Raw genomic sequence first — 20,013 nt, 5'->3', positions numbered from 1 at the left:
ATATATAGTTTAACGAATACCTTGCAGACTTTAAAAAAAAAAAAATCATGGAGATTGAAAGGAAAAAAACCCATCTAGTTGTCTTGTATTATTTCAGCCACCCAAGAAAGAAAATATCATGAGACAAGACCACACAGCACTGCTTCAAGACAAACGCTGAGCACCAGGACATTACACAAGACCATGAAAACAAATACAACAAAAGTATTAAACTCTGTACCTACAACTGAATGATTAGGTACAGCTAAATTATTTGTGCTTTTTTTTAAAAAAAAAAAAAATCCTGAAACATCAACACAGTTTCATATTGTCAATCAATGAGTTTAAAGACAGGACTTTGCCTGTGTAGCTGAATACTGGAAGCGAACATGGCGCACGAGGTTACAAAGAGACATCTAACGTCCAGAAGCCAATGCACCAGGGACTTCTTTATTTTAAGGCTTGGAATGGAAAGAGAGAAGGTTGCTCAGAGGTTGGGATTTATCTAGAACTCACCTGGCAGACCAGTTTTCTCTCCTGAGTGTCATTTTCATTTGAATAGTCTGGACTATCCTCGCCTCCAACCAACCTGTCGTCTATCTCTCCACTCACTCGAACAACTTCAATGTGGAGACGACCTGATACCTGATAAGAAAGGATTAAGAATTACTTGTGTACCAGAAAACAGTGACAGGTTCATCTCTTTACAGGTAACTACAACTACTGCTGTTTCCAATCTGTAAGCAGACACCATTTTATTCCTTTTTATTGTTTTGTACTGTGCATTTATTGCACCAGATGAAGAATTCTTTGGAGCAAGAATCAAAGACCCTTTGTTGTAAAAGCATAAAGAAATCAGCCACTAGAGTGACATTGGGAACAGCATACTGCAATCTCACTCACCTTCACGCTAGTCTCTAGAGAGTCTGCAAAGTGCACATGTGATACAGAGCACAGAGAATGTTGCCTGGTACGCTCTAGCTGCCTTTGAAGTTGTTCTTACAGTATATGTTTAAGAGCCTATTCTTGATGGTAGTCAGTGGAACTATAGCTCATACACGTTCTACTAAGTATTTATTTTGGGCTGCTTCGCTGAGAAAGGTGCTCACAAAGCTTTCTCCTTTCACAGTCACTATGCTGGGATTCAGAGCTGTCTAAACACCTCTAGTCAGGTATTATGGGATTTGCATAATTCCAAATTGTTAGCAAAGAACTTGTGCACATGAAACTGGAAAATATCTATTATATACTGGTAATAAGATACGCAGGCTGTAATTAAACAGTTGAGTAAGGATAGATTATAGAAGAATGACAAACCTCTCCCTTCTGATTGATGATTGGAACAGCATATTGTAGCTTCACATCATAGAACAGGCACTCAAGAAAAACATTGGCTACTCCGATAAGGCTGTGGTTTTCCTGCTCATCGTAGAATGGATCAGCTCGCCTGAAGTAAGCTCTCATCACCTTTAATCAAATTCAGAATAATGTAAGAAAAACAAACTTTTCATGAAACGGTTTTCAAAGTATTGCGCAACCAGCCTAATGAAAGAAAAATGGACTCGAGCAAGAGGCTGGATTAGATCACAAGAAGAACGGAAGCTTGAATTTTACTTTGGACTGAGCGTAAGGCCTGTCCTCAGCAAGTTCTCTTTAATGTTGTCTGATTCAGAGAAGTCAGTCCAAACATCAACTCCTGTTGTGTTTACTTACTGCTTCTTATTGTATGCTTGGTTTGGTCACCAAACTATGCACACAAACGAGCATCAAAGTGTCAAGGTAAGGGTTAATGAAGTGCTGAAGATTCGCTTCAGTACTAGGAAAAGCAAAGGCTCAGAAAAAACTTATTTCTTTGCACACTCCTGCCCCCATGAAGATTTTCTCACATCTACTTAGACAAAAAAAAAATTAACAAAGATGTAATTCTATCAGCACAATACTGGAGTAATTTTTACTTACTGGGTTGTCTTCCTCACAGTCTTTCCACTCCTGGTAAAGATCCCTCATATCTACCAGTCGATTCTCCAGCTTTTCCAGTGACCAAATCTGTTTGCCTTTCCCTTTCCTTCTCACCTGAATAGCAGGTTCACTGAGAATTGCACCTCTCTGTGAAACAATTAAAGACATACCAATAAGGAATTTGTGTCATGACAATGATAAAATAGTTTTAAAACAATGAAAAACTGAAAACATCTCTGGGAGAAGTTTGGATTTTGTTCTTTTTTTATTCTAGCTTGAGCAACCAAATTCAAGTGTGACAGACTCTGAGTTGGGCTGTCACAGTGCATTCGTGTTCAGTTTCACTGCGAAGTCTAACCACAGCTACGGGCACTAGTTTCCGTGGATTTTCACCTTACATAAGCGTTACAAATAGGAACATTTAAGCATTTCACAAATATCCTCAAGTTACAGCACGCCTGGAGTTCCAGCTAAGGTAACTGCTGTCTGCAACCTTCAACTACTGCAGACACTTAACCCTCTTTACCATCCTGTTTTTAGACGCGCCAGAAGACTGCAAGAAGAAACAAGCAACCAAGAGAAACTTCTAAAGTAATTGATAAAAATGCTAATCCTGGAATAAAACACATCTACTGTACTAATGACAGCCTGACTATCACCAAAATATTGAGCTGACCTCAAGAACAGAAATAGTAAGCCAGCTTAGATAGCCAGCCTGAGACATGGAAGTCTGGGTTCAGTTCCCTCCTTCCAAAATTTCTAAGATGCCTGGAAGAAATCATCCAAATCCTCTCTGCTCCAGTTCCTCCCTGTACAATGGGGATGACAGCATTTTCTCAGCTCACGACGATGATGTAAAGCCAAACGTCCACAAGGTGATGGTAAATACCAGAAATAGAGGTTACCTAACCTGCACAGATTTTATCGCTCTGCAACAGAAGCAAGCGTGAACTTCAGCACCAGTGGAAAGGTCTTGCACCATAACATTTACCAGTAAGCTAGCACAAGACTTTCACGGTAAACAAAATAAGGTAAGGATATAGCATGCACTAAGAGAGCCATGCTGAATGCACATGAATAGACTGGGAAACTATCTTGACCATTAAAGTCGGAATACGACAAATACGAATGCTGAGGGGCAAACTTACTGAGCAATGATTTAGTTCCATTAGGGCTACCTTACCTTACTGTTAGCATTCAGGCTTGAAGCTGGGATCTGGAGGGTAACTTTATACTCTGTCCTCTTGTCCAATTCCTCTCCGATGAAATTGGCTTCTCTCACATACAAATTGGCTTTAACAATCTGCTCTCGTAGCTTTCTCAGGCTGTGGGTCAACATTTCTTCTCTGAAAGAAGGGGATTTGGAGGGGAAGACAGGAAAAATCACGGCATTCAAGTATTGAAACTGAGTGCAAAACAAATGATCACTCAACAGAAAGGAGTCTTAACATTCAGCTTAACACAAAAATCAGGCAAATTAAATTGCATTTCTTCTGGGGACGGGGGGCAGAAAGATTATCAGTATTAATTGAGCAGTATGAACATTAGCGTACTGCTGGCTTTGGAGACTTCTCCATGCATCTGCTGAACAGTCAGCTCTTATGTGGCTTATTCCAGAGTTTCCCCACCACAAATGCGGATGTTCCATCTTACAGAGAAAGATTTATTCAGACACCATGAACCACTTTCTCACTGGCCTTCCTGGCAAGTGTGAGAGCGCGCCAACTGTGCAGCACAGGAATCTGGTACCACAAAATATTCCCGACACACAGCTAACAACTTGTTAGACTGTCTCAAATATTTTCTGTTTCAAAAGTTGCTTCTCCAGCCATATAAATTAGATTTGTATTTTCTCATTACAACGTCTTTACCATACTCATTGTTTTAGGGTACACTTCATCTTCCTCCTGCAGCTGCTCTTTTTGACAGTAACACTGGAAATGATCATTTAGAGGCTGAAGTAAATAACCTCAGTGCAATTGCCTAGGAAGAGGCAAAGAGGACAGTGGCCCCTCTGTGGTTATTAAACAGTTTTTGCAATGCTCTGGATCAAAATTCTTTGTATCATCCTCTTACTCCCTTTTCTTTCTGCACTATTCTGGTGGCCAGGACCTGCCCGGGTCAGACAGATGGATGTGAATCAAGAGGAAAAACCAACCTTCCAGCAGCTGAGTCACGATCCACAGAAGAACAAGCTCATAGAGGAGTCCTAAAATTTCTTTCAATGACCTCACCTTCAGTCAAATTTATTGCTGAACAGGATATAATTTCTCCTTAACAACAAAGCAGGCACTCATTCTTTCTCATCTTTTCTAGCATTATAGGTCTGATTGTTCTTAGACTAATATTTTCATTCTTTCCTCCCCAAGGCCCCGCAGGAGTCCTCTCAGAAATTTGGCAGAGGTGTGCAATGCAATTAAAATCTTGCAAAATTCACTAGCGCTGAAGAACTTTAAATGAACACTCCTGATGGTCAGATTTGATTACCCACCTCTCCTCCGCCCACTGCCGTAAGCGCTGCTGAGCGCTGGGGGAATGAAAGGAGAACCTGTCCATGCTGCGGAAATGCTGCTTCTCTGGCGACAATCGCCTTCGCAGTTGCTCCAGTTCGTGTTCATACATCAGTCTCTGTCGTTCAAGGGCAGATCTCTTCTCCTCTTCGTGTTGCTGCTCCAGGCTTTGCAAGATTGACTGCATTGGATCTAAGCAGATGTTGAAAACAAAGAAGCTAGTCTTTCTGGGGGTAAAATACCTGGCAACCATAACATTACATGGAAACAATCACGTAAATGAACATGGGGCAGAGACAGCAGACTCGAAAATACGAGGTATTTCCCACGTTCTGCTACAGATACGCTGTATGACCTTGGGCACGGCACAAATTACTCTGATTTGGTATTTCCCTTCCCCATTCTGTATCTGCACTTATCCACATTAGGGACTGCAGTAGCCACTGAATTCCATGGTGAAGAACATCCCAGTAGTTAGCATAGAAAAGGAGAAAGAGATTGTATTTTTACTGTAATGCATATTAAAAAATGCTGCTGAACTGTGGAGTAAAATAAACATCTACAGAACAGATCGGATGGATGATTGAAGAGAACTGAGAAAAGGGAAAGACCAAGCTGAAAAAAAAAAAAAAAAACCAACTTTCCTCCTGTTTCCCAAAATAGTGCCATTCTGGGACAGCTACATAAGACCACGAAAAAATAAGGAACATGGTTTCAGAGATAGAAATCACTACAGTTAATGCCTGAGTGAGACTTAACACAAGAAAAACAAACAACAAAGTGAAACCACTTTGATTTGAGGCTGCAGTTCCACCAATATTCCAGTTTTCGCTTTTTCTTCAACAAGAACTGCCAAACAAAACATTCTGTGGTGTTTCTTTTTCTCCCTCAAGTGCTAAAAATGGCTATGATGAGTCATTCACAAGAAAAATTCTCCAGTAGGAAGTTATAAGGGAAGAAGTCTGTGGTTAAGAGTCCCTGAAGATGTAACCTCATAGTCTGTACCTATTTCCAATAATTTCTGTTGCTTCTTACCATTACTACCAAGTGCCTTCATAGTGACTTCCATCTGGGCATATTCATAGCTGAAGTTAATCTCACTAGACACTTCACTGGAATTGTCTCCATCTATGTCCAGCTGCTCAACACTATTACTGCACTTCATCGCGCTGTCTCTCTCTTCATCCTCCTGATCTGCCTTCTTTTTCTTCTTTGGCAAATTCAGCCTTTAAATAGGAGGAAAATTTTTAAAGAACTATTAATTGCTCAACTTTGAAACAAAGGGTTGCTTTCAAAGATTATTAAAGTTAAGTAGATTATCCAAATCAGTAGATTTTTCCCTTTCAAAATTTGTTTATCTCCTGTGAGTGTATTTTTCCTCAGGGTAAACAGGGGAGTTCAATGCAAACTAACTAATCCATTCTACACTCTAGTAATAGAGACTAGATATTACTAATCATATAGTTTAGATAATCATGAATTTTTTCAGTCGTCCCCTATCCAAATAATTTAGAGGCAATAATGAAATTATATCCCACATTTTATGCGGATTCTTCTTTCAAGCATAAAAGAAAACAATTAAGTTTTAGTTTATCATTTAAATCCACTGATCTTTTAAGGTATTTCAGACCAGACACACAGGGTTTAATGAATACAGTCTTTCACAGAAAACTTCTGCCAGGGATCCTGTCTGATACCTGAAGGTCTCGGGTATGGCTGGAGCTGGAATTCCAGGGAACAGAGAACACAGTGCCCTTGTAAGACCCTGGTCACTGTATAACATAGGTCAAAAAATCTAACACCTTAGCTGCAAAATCCAAAAGGCAACCTATCCAAGTCAAAGCCCGAGTGTAATATTTTCACTGTGGAAAAGTGGAACTTAATATTAATGTGGTACCAAACCACATTAAAGTTACCACCTCAAAAATTAAATCTCTTCAGTGAGATAATAGTACTGATAATTACAGCAAGGTCCTCATCAGCAAGGTTACAGTCCCTTGAAAATACAAGAAGTCAACCTATTGCCCTGAAACTAAAATCATGTACAGTTGCTATGACATCTAGCATTCTAGAACAGCCAACCATCAGCATTGCCTTCATAATCCCAAAAGAAATCACCTCCTCCTGCAGCCTGAATCATAGAATCGAATCATAGAATCATTTAGGTTGGAAAAGACCTTTAAGATCATCCAGTCCAACCATTAACCTAACACTACCAAGTCCACCACTAAACCAATTAAGGGGAGAGTAGCAATTTCATGTTTCCTGGCTTGGTGGCTGGATTGTTTTTTAATGAAAGTAAAAACTAGGAATCATTAAGGTTGGAAAGGATCTCTGAGATCATCAGTCCAACCATCAACCCAAGACCACCATGCCCACCAAACCATGTCCCCAAGTGCCACATCTACCCAATGAATGCTCTGTCACCTTTCCTTATACCTTAAGCTAAAACAAAGTTGGTGCAAAAGTACAATTTATTTAATATATTTTGTACCTGAAGAAGTGGTTGTTTCCCCACAGTATTCTGTCTCCATGATGTAGCTGGATAGGACACACGACAGCAGAACCATTTACGAATGTCCTGTGAAAAGGCAAAAATCTAAAGCAAATGCATCTATATAAAGCTTTTTTTTTTTTCCAGTACTACTTTCTTTATTGTAACTAGTTAAGGTAGGAGAACAGGTTTATGGATTGCAAAGAAGCAAAATATCCCCGGAAACTTTATTCACCTACCCTGTGCTGTTTCATAAACTCCTCAAACTCAGCTTCTTTTGATTGCTTAAGCTTATCGAGTTCTGTACTTTTGGATAGATATTATGACAGCTATGTCTGGGGAGTATAATTAGAGCTTAAAAATGAGGGGCCCAAAAAAAGATGATGTCACTGGGAATAAACACTTTTCACACTACTTTGAAATAGAGACACAAAATAGAAACATTTGAATAAGACATCACAGAACTTTGCTATATAAATAGCTTAAAGACAATAAACTAATTAGAATAATCAGAAGCTACTTTTATTTCAGAATCAGATTAAGTCTGAAAATAGGATCATAGAATAACTCAAATTTGAAGGAAATCTCAGGATGTCATCTAGTCCAATCTCCTGCTCAAAAAGCAGAATCAACTACCAATCAGGGTAAATGTGAAATTCTTGAATTTTGTGCATCTAAAAAAATTATTGGAGATGCTGATGATGCATGTCGTTTCACGACCAATTTGAATATGCCATCTGCTTTTCAAGTACTGCTACTTAATCAAATAAAGCAACAAATGCTTCAGCAGCTCTTTGCATATCAACAGATTTCCTAGAAAATTAATTCAAATTTTGATAGAGTTACATCTACACAGCTGCGAATCAGTGAGTATCTACTTGCTGAAAGCATAGGCAATTTACTCATCCTCTCTTTGAAAACTTAGACTACAGACACCATCACCAAGAGAAATCTCTTTAGAACGAAAGATATGAGTTGACAGAGGCGTAGATGACAATTAAAACGTAAAAGCAGGATACAAGAAGTACAATTTTCTTACTTCAGACTACATGGAAAAGTTCATTTTTTAATTATCTTTTTGCACCACTAATCATAAAATACTAGATAGAACTACAATTATTATACAACTGGAGCTGTATTTTATTCCTTTACCTAGTATTTTTTTGAGGTGTTAACATAACCTGTCCTTCTGGGGTGATGTCTATAATGCAGTGTTCAGGAAGAATTCCCATTCCACACAGCTGGATATCTTGAGAGTTGTCTGAGCCTATTAACGTGTGCTCCTGGGAAAAATTAATTAAGATGTTAGCAATGGACTGCAGAAGTTCACTAGTTCTAACTCATCCATTCTCCTTCTGGATATATCTTGTCATCTAGCTCCAAAAGTTGAGAGCTGTTCAATACTTAAGAGTGAAAAAGGAGAATGAAACATTGCAAGCAAATCCTTATCCTACGGTAACAAGTAGGGAGCACTCAGGAAGGTTTACAGGCAACAGTTAAATCCAAAGATGAAGAGGTTTCTATAACTTAATTGTGGAATTCAATGCCTCGGCATGTTGTAGAAGCCACAAGTATAAAGGAGTTCAAAGAGGAATTAAGACAGGTTCACAGTGCTCAGACCTACGGCTGTTACGCAGGTTCCATCTAGATCATCCAACAACTTAGGAAATTCCTGAAGTACTCGAGGCATGAGGGATTGGCAGAGGAAGGATCACTCCACACATGCCCCAGTTCATCCATTTTTTAGGCATCTCTGAGCAATTTTTGAGGAACAGATACAATAGTTTAGATACATCAGATCAAGTTGTTCTTTGGTGCTTATAAGAACTAGTACATACACAGCTCAGCATTAAAGAGAATGTGGGCAAGATATTTACTCAGAGAAGCAAGAGTTTAACTGCAGAATTTTAGGCAAAACAGCTGTAAGTCATTTCATCGAAAGAATTTCAAAGCACAGGGATTTCTACACTGAAATTCTCAACCAACAAAATGAATTTGTGTTATTTAAAAAAAAAAAAAAAAAAAAAAGACTAACTGAAACACACAAAACCTACCCCAAGCAAAGGGGTTTTCTCTAGAAAAGGAAAGTAGCACAGTACCACCTGAGACTTTTCTGCTGGTACTGATGGGCCAAGGGCTGTTTTCTGAGCAGGCTTTGTCTTCAGCGTACTCTCGTCATGTGTTCACAATGAACACCACAGAAGCCGGCTCTGCTGCAATAGCTGTCAGTGTCGAGGCTGATTTAGCAGCTTGAGTCACACTCTGGACACCTACGTGCAAGGCGCCTGGAAAGGATTCAAGTCTTCTTCCAAAACCTCAGCTCAGCTCTTTTGTCCTTTTTAATGTTTTTTAGCAATACAAACAACACTGAGAAAGTTCTTTCCCTTGCTTTCACTGAGATATCACAGAGTGACTATGACTGATATATGAGGATCACGTCTTTCCTAAGACCGACTAAACCAAAACCATCTTTCAGCCCAATTGCTAATGCTGTGGCTGTTTTGAGAGTTACTACAGACCACTTCAAACAGAAGAGAATGATCTAATGTGAAGCTCAAACTGCCAACATTCTTACACTGCTAAACTTTTAGAACTTGTATTCTAAAATGTGACTTAAAATGGTTGTATCTCCTTTCCCCTCCTGACTCCAGATCATGTCTACAGTGTGTTAAACTAGAATAAACTGCTCAAATGTTTCAGTGCAGAGTCCAAAAGTCACGGTACGTGTTTGATGTTTAACGTCAGTAACGGGGACTGCACATCAGCAACGGGGACTGCACATCAGCAGAAGTGCTAAGGCAGAACATAACTTGATTTTCCCTCCTGGCAAGTTGCATGAAGAGGAATAAAAATGCTTTTTATAAACTGAAGTCAGTACTACACATGTAGAAGCAAGCTGGTTACTGATATGCCCAGATAAAACACCTTTCTGGGTAAAACCTTGCGAAAGCTGGCATAAAAAAACCCCCCTAGAAGACAGTTTATAGAGAGCATCTCTAAATTTCTTTTAAAAACCAAAACAAAAACATAAAAGCCCCAAACCTTCCTCTGATACAAAGAATTAGATTTGAAATAAAAAGGTTGTACTCATATTATTTTTAATGAGGCAGTGAGTATCAGAGAAAGCTTTAGATATGCAGTTTTTACAACATTCTCTAAGTACACCTCTACCAATGGCATTAGAAGCCCACTTCCATTAAAAAAAAAAATATATTTTTATATATAGATCAGTATTTATTTTTACCTTTAAATAGTATACCAGAAGTTCATTGAGAGCTGGATCTGCATTCAAATTAACCAGGAAGCACTTATTATCCCCAACTTTTATTCCAGAAGACTGAAGAGATATGCCAAGACTTTCCAACTGTTTCTGACGCTCCTGCAAGAGAGTAGCCATCAAAACATTAAGCTGATTGACATTCAGCCCTTCGGAAATGCATTCCTATCTGCCAAAGCCACAAGACAAAATGATGGGCAGCTACTTCTTGAAAAAGGTAACTCTTTCTTCTGCAATAGATTAAGACACAAAAGCCTTAGTTCTATCAAGCTTTGATCAGGGTATCTGTAATTTCTCCTGTCCTTCCACCTCTGGTCTCAGAGGGCTACGTGCTATGGTCTCAGAGAGTTGCATCTTCCCAGTGAAAACCGCAAACAGCTGAGAGCAGCACACTGCAGTACTGTAGGAGCTTCTCCATGACCTCACTGGAACAGCAAAATGCTACCACAAAGACATCTCTAGAGCCCTTTATTTTTTTCTTTTGAGCTAAAAAGCAACAAGTTAAGTTAAATCCCTGCCAAGACAAGCTCCATGTCTATCTTTTATTCCAGAGCAATCAAAATGACAAAAAACTGGCAACCTGCTATTTAAGTAATGCAAATAACACTTCCTGCTGAACAAGAATAGTAGCATTTTGGACGGTGTTTTCTTCTTGTCAATAGACTTCATAGAATTCAACAACAAAGCATTACTGTGCAAAAATGTACATCTTTCAAAGGGAAGTGTTTGGGTGAAGACTAGAGCAGTGAAAGAGGACCATTAAACATTTCTGACTTAAGAACAGAAAGGGATTCTTCTAAAAAAAAAAAAAAAAAATTGAGATAGAAATGTTGAGAATTGTTTCCAGGATCATACAGAAACTGAAGTGAGACTCACTATCCACAACAGCAAACAAAATTTAAAAAAAAAAAACACGGGAGGCCTCTCACAGAATTACTAGGGGGAAGCAGAAACATGAGGGTAAAACAAGTAAATGGAGAAAGAAAAAAAAAAAAAAAAAAAAAAAAGAAAGAGACACCCCTGCAGGGCCTTCCCTGTGAGACTTTTAAAAAAAAAAAAGGCAGACATCCATGAATAATGCTGGGAAGTTTATTAAGGTTCTGACCTTTACCTACCACTCTGCTTTGTATTTAAAAACTTAGTATGTCATACTACTCAGTATAATTCTCTGTTCAGTACTGGAGTTGTACGAGGTCTAGTCAAGATTAAAATAGCAAAGAATATCAAGCACAACTCCCTCTTTATTTTCTCTACCCTCTCTCCCCACATACTTACAAAACCAACATAGTGCCCTTGTAAGGAAAAGAAGGGGAGAGAGAAAAAGAGAGAGCACCAAAGAACAGAGGAAAAACTGCAGTGTGATGTCAAAGATCTCTCTTCCAATCATCAGTGCCAGGCTCTGAAGTTCAGATAATTCTTTATTATCTACAGAGATAAAGAACGTGTTGCCCAAAGGAGGACTTGGCCCACAGTCTAAATCTCATCGGTTTAACTTAAAGAAAATGAGCCAGTTTCTGTTAACTTTTGCTCAAGACCTAATGTTAATTAACTTAAACATTCAAAATACATTAAAAGTACGTCAAATACTCACTTAAAATGTGAAAAATTGCCTATTCACATAGTCTTTAAGGCTTTGAACCCTTACTGCCGCTCCATCTCCACAAACTGCCTCATTCTTTATGAGGAATCATCCTTTCCTCAAAGATTTATTATTATCTCTCCATCCTACCCGCCTGCCCACTACAATTTGACAGACAGATGTTGGTGGATGCTGGCCAAAAATAAAATCACTTGACAAGCCAAGATATGAATGCCTTCAACCCTGGGCCTCCGTAAGCCTACTGAAGGTGGCAGGTTCTTCCCACTGGTTTCCAAGAGGTTCTGAAACAGCCTTATGCTGCACAAATGCTAGTCCTCAGCCCTCCTCTGAAAAAAAAATAAAAATCACTCTTTCTACACCTGCAGGGCTCATGAAACTCCCAGCTCCAAAACATCGTAACATGCTGACTGTTTAGAGACAAAGAGGAAGAGGGCTAAAGCAAGCGGCTCTATGCAAACATCAAGGCAGATTTAGTCTGTAGCATTGAGCCCGTTACTCCAGTTTTTCAACCTCCTCGCACACTCAGGATTTCTGTGCCTAGAAACTATTGTGTAGGATGAGAGCAGAAATTTTTTATTATTATTTTTCACCCTTATACACAGGGAGGAAAATCCATGGTACAAATCTGCATTGAAAACCAGGAAGCCCTCGTAGTCACAAGCAACACTTCTTACAATGGATCTTTAAAACTAAAGTCAACACAGTCTGTTCTGATTGTGTCATCTACAAGAGGGCTTTGTATCGGAGCCTCCATTCTCTCCTTATTTATTACATGCTATTCACCACCTTTCAATAGTCCTCCCCCTCAAAAGCTCCCTACTGCAAATACATACATAAGCATTTGCGCGGTAAGAATTGGAAGTGTCATGGAATAATTGTGGCGACCTGCACAATTTTTCAACGTAACCATCATCTTCAATTATGGTCTGAGGCCTTAAGTATCAGTGTAAGAGGTATTAAAACACACAGGGATCCTGAACAGTGCTATTTTTTTAATATTCCCAATGCCCTTTGCCTTGTGTATTGAGGCACTCTGTACATAACCTTGTATTTAACACTCTCAACACTCTTATCTTTCATCACAGACAACAATTTTACTGTCTGAAGAATATAGAATCCCTGTAATCCTTTCATCCATGGATTATTATTTTTTTTAAATAACTTCTCCATTTGCATACAGTGCCAATTTATTATTGTCATTGGAATAGTAATCTGGGAGGCACCCAGCTATCACAGGAATTAAGTGAAGCTTTTCAGAAGGGCAGTAAGCTTGACCTACTTACCCACAAATGTGGGGAGCGATTCAATCTCTATGAACTGACAGACAAAGGAAACAAACCTATTTTTCATAAAAAAGGACCAGGAGGGGGAAGAAAGCAGCAAACCTGTGCTATCTCCTCAGTTTTTCTTAATTTTTCTTCCCAGGTCACAGTCATTTCCTGAATCAACTTTTCCGATTCCTCCAATCGTTCCTTTAATTCTGGTGATTTCATAGCCTGCAGAAATAAAAGCAAATAAAACAAGAAAGCTTGTTGTGCTTTGGTTTTTTTTTTTTTTTTTTCACATCGCTGTCACACAGATGGGGAAAAAAAGAAACATAATATTACTCATTTTCCAAGGCATACTTACCAGTAAGTAAAGGGTTTTTTAAAATACATATTGTGTATAAATGCAGAATCCATCTAAAAGTTAGTTTAATTAGCTTCACAGACAGATGCTAAAGTGGAGTTTATATACCTCAATGCAAACCAATTACATGATAGTGGCAGATTTGCACAAAGATATTCAAACGCAAACTAATTTCATTTCTATACCAGTATGAGTAACCCAAACAACTCATATCTAAACCAGTCCTGTTTCTCAGACACTGCTGATCTGGCTAGCCACCACTGTCTCAGCTTGCTTTCCCTCAAAATGGCAGCTAACATCTCAGTCACTTAAACTGCCATGCCACCAAAATATTTTTATTGCTCATTTTGATATGGCCTGATGGGTGTGATTTTTTTCTTTCTATGGCAAATACCAAGGCATCTGAGGTGTTCTGGTTATCCATCTCTACATATCCATTTTACAAAGTGGATATCAAAAGAAGCCTTACAATGTGCTTCTGGATGCTGGAATTCAATTTTCTTGCTAATCCATCACAGCTCTAATTTTGTTTTGTGGAACAGTCAAAGGCCCACGTTCCCCCCAAGGACTACCTCGAGAATAAGAAGACACCCCCACTGCCACCCATCAGACACTCCAAAAACTGAAAGGACACCAACATTTTCTTACTACATGTATTTACTTCCTCCAGTCTCGGTACTGGCACATTCCTCCTGTACTACCTTGAACAGGAAGCCTGTGGACTTCCTTACGTTGTTATTTCATTACTGCTAACGAGACGAAAATGGTTTTGGCCGGTAGGTATTTGTGCAATGCCAATTAAACAATGCAAGCATCGTTCTCCATCAGATATTCCCTTACCACAAACCCCAAAACTCCTCACAGGAATCCAAATCAAACAGAGTGGCCTCATTACACTGCCGCTCGTTCAAGAAAAGGAGCAAGTGCCAGGAGTGGAAAATCCTGTTTTAAGACAGGAGCTTCCTCTGCCTCAAGACACAACAGTCTAGGAACTGTCAGCTGATGCATCCCATGTAGTCTTTTTCTGGTTGAATATCTCAAATACCTAAACACAGGGTAAAAGGGAACATGAATTCCACCCAGGAAGGAAAGTGAAGCAATCTCTGGAACAAAGATTTATTACAACAAATAAAACATGATCACTGCAAAGGCGCTGGACACTACAGAGCAGGACAGGAAGATGAAGCCCAACCACTCTCAAGGTCTAAGTCTTGTTTGTCTATTTGTTGAGCAATTTTTCCCCAAGTCCAAATATTTTCACATGCTTCAACTGTAAAATGAGCTAGGTAATTCTCCTCCCTCCCTACAACGCTTATAAACCCAACAGATATAGGGGCCCAGATTCACACCAGACCAGGTGTGCTTCTCTGCTGAAAGCAGTAAGTTTAAACTCCCAGCTGAGGAAGGACAAGCTGGTGGTCTTGGCACAGACAAATTAAAACATGTGATATTAATTCCTATCAGAAAAGATCAAAATGTGTGGATTTAAGAAGAAAAGGGGAAAAGAGGATAATGCCTTACTCTTCGGGGGGCGGGGAGGGGGGAGTAAACTATCAAGTTCTGTTCTGCCTCGGCTGTTTAGCAGAGAAAAGGATACTGACATCAAAAGAAAAAAAAAAATTCAAACCCACAACTTGGTAACCTCTATATTTGGAAATGAGCTTCGAAAATGCAACCTGACTGTCGTAACAGGTCAATGTTTTTGTTCACTTATTTATGCACATTTCTGTAAGAACAATTAGACGGGCTACAAACGTAATAAAGTGACAAGACAATGAATGTGGGTTTTGACCCTTACCGCACGGCCTCTTAATAGCCAACTGCACCGTTTTTTCCATGCTCTTTGTCAATGCTACCGAGATGACACCTAGGGTGGGATTGTAATGCTTGGAAAAGGAAATATTTATTACTTCATAGTTAGGAAACACTACTTCATTACTGTGGAAAGCTGCCATTATTGTGGCATTAATGCTCACAAATGAAACAAATAAGGAGTACTTGCATCTCAGAGAACTGTTAAGTCTGTGGTTCGTATTTTAGAGGAATTTTTAGATATTTAACTCGAGATACCTTAAAGCAACTGATACACACTTATTGGATGCTTAGTATATTAGGCAGCTGAAATGAGAACAGTCCAAAATTCACTAGTCATTTCTAATATCACATCCAGCATTCCCTGCATACCTCATGAGGCAAATACTGTAATCATAATTTTTCTGAATTGCAAAACAGACGGATTATATCACCACGGCTTCTTCCCCATTTGAGAACACAACTCAGAATTACGCTAGTTCTTGGCCTTCATCTAACATCTAGACCATGCTCCTTTCACAATTTCATTGAGGTAGCTACGCAGATATTCATAATTTTGTAAGAGATTCAATTTAGAACAGTTAAAGCTGGTAAGCAAGCAAGTATTATTTAACTGAATTCAAATCTTGCAGGACGTAGCCACATTGAATTCTTAAAGTACACCGGCAAAGCTCTGCCTATAAACTCCACAATCTTAAGACTCCACCCCTATTCCTGCCCCCATGTCCTCTTGCTTTTCATCCATACCTGGCAATAAAAACAAGATTGCTCAACAAGGCGTTCAAACAGAACCTGGTATCTCATATTATCACCTGTGTTTCAAGACTGATGTACAGAAAAATGGAAAGAAGTGATATAAAGAGAGATTTCTCACAGACACCATGTAGTAATCCTTTGTGGCGTTTGGTCTTGAGAGTCGGGTAAGAAAGTCCTGACAACGGGGTTTGCAGGACTTACTGGCTAGTCAAGGCTAAAATTTGTACCTCTGCTTTTGTGAGCTGTTCTCGCAGCTTCTCCACTTCCTCACGGAGCTCCCGAATAATGCGAGCATTGGGGTCTTCATTCACCACGGCATGATTAACGATGTTCTTGGCCCGATCTGCATACCTCAGTGTTGAAAGGGTCTCATCGTAGTTGTCTGCTGCTGGGCTTACTGTTGCTACCATGGCAGTCTTGCTATTACCACCAAGGCTATCCTGGAACGTGGTAGAGGTTATAAATTAAGAGAAGGTTCCTTTGGGTTTAGCCAGTCAAAGAACTTAGGCAGTGAATAATAACCTAGCGTTGGGAGTAGATGGGGGACAACTAGTAACAGAAACATTCCTGTCAGAGCTCCTCAGTTCAGAATTAGTATTTTAAGCTGTGTAAATCAAGGAAAGTTGTTATTTTCAATTGTCTTTTGTTTTTTTCAAGCACATTCAGGAAATGTCTTTCTTGGCTTTCAGAATCAGTTTCAGTTTAAACAGGAATGAAAACAGTCCCTTTTTTGGGCTTTATGGTGCCTAAGTAAGAGCTTCAATGGTTTACTTCCATGTTTTCTGCTTACATTTATAAACCAGAAATATAAACACTTCAGCATCAGACTTCTCAGATACTATTGAAGGAGCTCATTCATGATGAATTCAGAGTATCTTATTTTAAAAGATTGGAAGTGAGATGTTCCAGTCAGTACTTAATTTAAATTACTTAAAGATCTCCTCATATAGTTGAATTTATCCTTATAAATATTTCAGAATGGGGCCCTTCCCTTCCCCCCACTCACACAGCTCACAAATCTAAATCAATTATGTAAGAAATTACCCTTTTGGAAGTTGATTGACAGAGAAGAAGGGTGTGAAACCACAAACCACATTCCTGCAAGGCGGTGTGTCAGGGGGAGTTGGGGAAGGAAGGAAGCATTCAATCTTTTTATTGATCACAAAATTGTGTTTTACAATTTTGGCCAGTCTAAATGATAAAAAATTCTGGTTTAAATTTTGCAGCAAATCTTTTCTGTTGTTTGGTTGGGTTTTTTGTTTTTGTTGGGTTTTGGTTTGGGGTTTTTTTGGTGTTGGTTGTTTTTTGGTGGGTTTTTGTTTTTTTTTTTTTACCCAATACCCCTTTTCTGAGACAAACCATGCTATTAACTTTCATCTTCAGTAACCCATGAAATCTAGGTCAGGCATTGCCATTAGAACAATCTGACTACATTAGCTGCTTGTCTAACCATTTCAATTACAAAGCACACACATAGCTTTCCCTAGCAATCATTAAAACGCCCCTTTAAGTATTTCCTTAAGACTCTCTTTTTTTGCTGCATGATGCCTAAAATAATTTGACAGCAGTCTGGCTGCTTCAGTGGTCAGACAGGCGCTGACCACACAGACTGACGTTGCTTTGCTGCTGCGCTGGTAGCACTCTGCTGTCTCTGGTCATGCAAAAGGGCCGTTAGCTTTTTGGGTAGAGAATATAATTTCATTTGTATAGTGTTCAGCCCAGTGAGGTATGCCAGCATGGTTAGCACTTGCAGGTACGAATATTTAGAGAGAAGTCAATCAAAAATACCAGCCTTCTGACTGATAGTAGCATGTTTTTTTTCTCATCTGAGGAGCAGCCAATGTTTATTCCAATAAATACATGGCTTGGGAGGATCCACTCTGTAACACACAAATGTTTTTCCAAAGCATCTACTGGAAACTTTAAAAAGACTAACAAGAGCACATGACTCATTCGATGGGACTTCTGGCTCTACAGAAGCCAGGAATTTTCTTCAATCCATCAACAGTTTTCAAAAATTAGGAATGACACTCTGTAACCACAATCCCTGTTCTGCATAAAAAGATGAAGTTTATCAGGGAGCTGGCCAGGTACTCCGCTTCCAAATCAAACCTTAACAGTTTGCACTTTGGGAACCTACTTCACTGCACTAATTAGCTCCAAAATAGGATTAATTCATTATTTGAATTGCAACTCTGCTGTTCAGGCAGCTGAGAACGCTGTTACTGTGAAACACCGTAACTCACAAAACACCCATTATAAACTGGGTAAAGTTCCTCTTGTACTGTGGCTATTCAAGCCCAATGGCAGACTGTCCGATAAAGTTTTATGCATAAAACCATCATGCTGATTTGACTGGTTTCTTTAATGTTAAGCAAGAAAGGTAGACGAATAGTAAGCCGGCCTCTCATTAGTGAAGACAGCATCTGCAAATTAGCCTGGAAAGGCTGGGACTGCATGTGATAGAGAGAGGCAGAGAGTAGAAATAAGTAAGTTTAGTTATTTCTAAGACTAAACTAGCACAGCCTTCTCTACAACCAAGATTACTGTAAAAAGAACTGACAATATAAAGATTCGTAATTATATTTTTAAAAGCAGCCATCAGTAAAACATACAGGGCTTCTGAAAAAAAGGGGAAAATGAGATGTTTGCATCAATAGAATGAGATAGAACCAAGAGGCTAAGGAGTTGAGAAGCTATTCTGCTTCCCACACATAACCTGACACCACTCCTCAAGCCTCCTCTTGCAATAATATTTTTCACCTGGTACTTTCATCTAAAGATCCTCAACAAAATTAAAGACAAAGTGTTAGATCTTGAGATCTCCTGCACTCTACTGGTTTCTCAGATTTGTGGTGAGACTCTGTATGACAGATATTCCTAGTGTTAGAATGCATTTACTCCACTTCGGCATCATAATTAAAAGTTGAAAGCTAGAGAGAAAGATAGCCCACCACCTCATGCCTTCTCCAAACAGGCCTCTTTAAACGAATAAACCCCTCCTTTGATCTTTAATTAAAAAAATGTTTAAATTTTCCCTTTTCAAAATAAAGCTTCTCTTCAATGAGCTTGTTTGTAAAAAATCCAAAAGCCCCAAACCTTTTGTTTGCACTTAACATAGCTGGATGTTAAAGACACAAAGAAGGTTTGCTTGAAAGAAGGCAGAACAAAAGTGTGCTGCTATTTATGAGCTAAAGCATGTGCTGTGTATGGCCATCGTCATCGTAGCTACAATGCATCAGACAGGTGCTAAACAGGAATTTCAGGCTGCTTGCTGGATTTGTTTAGAAATGGAACAGCATAACTAATTCTAACAACAACGCTAGAAATTCGTTAGGAAAGTTTCCACTCTGCTTGCTCAGACTATTACAGCCGCATCAGGAACCCAAGCACACATGCCACTGGAGCAAACTGAAGCAAGCTGCGTGCTGGTTTCGTTCCCACCTTTGCAGAGAGCCAAAAAGCACTTGTTTAATTAGAGTAAAAACTCGGTGGAAATACATAAAGGCAAAAATATATTTAAACACTAAAAAAGTCCTAGTGCAAGGACCACTGTGAAATGAGGATTTATCTTACTGTAGAAAAGCATAGACACTCTTTCTGTTACACCATTCTGATTTTTATGCAGCCCTTGTGACTGTGGTATTTGACGTCCAGTATCTGTGATGTTTACACTGGGGAGAAGAGAGAAATCGTTTCACAGTAGTCATGCTAAAAGGTTCATTAAAAGACAGCACTGAGAAAAATGAAGGCTTGTGGTGTTGGGGGTTACATGAGTAGAGATTTTTTTTACTTAAGCATTGAAATCAACTTTGTTTTCAAATCTCCTGAAGAAAAACATCTTTTTTAATCTCCACACCTCCATATAACCTGCAAGTAACTTTTTCTTTTTCTTTCCACATGTGCAGCTAAATCACAGGGACATCAAATTCAAACAACATCTAAAAACACTGCTAAGAATGGGTGGGGAAGCAAAGCAGAGTAGTCAAGACAACAA

At 39.1% G+C, this 20,013-nt stretch overlaps 1 protein-coding gene across 1 annotated transcript in view; it reads right to left on the bottom strand.

Moving 5' to 3' along the window:
- The window catches only part of KIF13B (kinesin family member 13B), a 128,165-nt gene that overhangs the window by 44,033 nt on the left and 64,119 nt on the right, over nt 1–20,013 (bottom strand). The window contains exons 11-21 of the mRNA XM_075706934.1: nt 16,244–16,456; nt 13,205–13,315; nt 10,187–10,321; nt 8,095–8,225; nt 6,943–7,029; nt 5,484–5,674; nt 4,430–4,640; nt 3,122–3,284; nt 1,939–2,085; nt 1,297–1,446; nt 496–624 (exon numbers count right to left, since the gene is read on the bottom strand). Of these exons, the coding sequence (XP_075563049.1) occupies nt 496–624; nt 1,297–1,446; nt 1,939–2,085; nt 3,122–3,284; nt 4,430–4,640; nt 5,484–5,674; nt 6,943–7,029; nt 8,095–8,225; nt 10,187–10,321; nt 13,205–13,315; nt 16,244–16,456 (1,668 nt within the window). The remainder of the gene's footprint in view (nt 1–495; nt 625–1,296; nt 1,447–1,938; nt 2,086–3,121; nt 3,285–4,429; nt 4,641–5,483; nt 5,675–6,942; nt 7,030–8,094; nt 8,226–10,186; nt 10,322–13,204; nt 13,316–16,243; nt 16,457–20,013) is intronic.

This window comes from Pelecanus crispus, chromosome 3 (genome assembly GCF_030463565.1).
Source record: "Pelecanus crispus isolate bPelCri1 chromosome 3, bPelCri1.pri, whole genome shotgun sequence".
NCBI classification, from domain to species: domain Eukaryota; kingdom Metazoa; phylum Chordata; class Aves; order Pelecaniformes; family Pelecanidae; genus Pelecanus; species Pelecanus crispus.
This window is presented reverse-complemented; position numbering and strand designations above follow the sequence as displayed.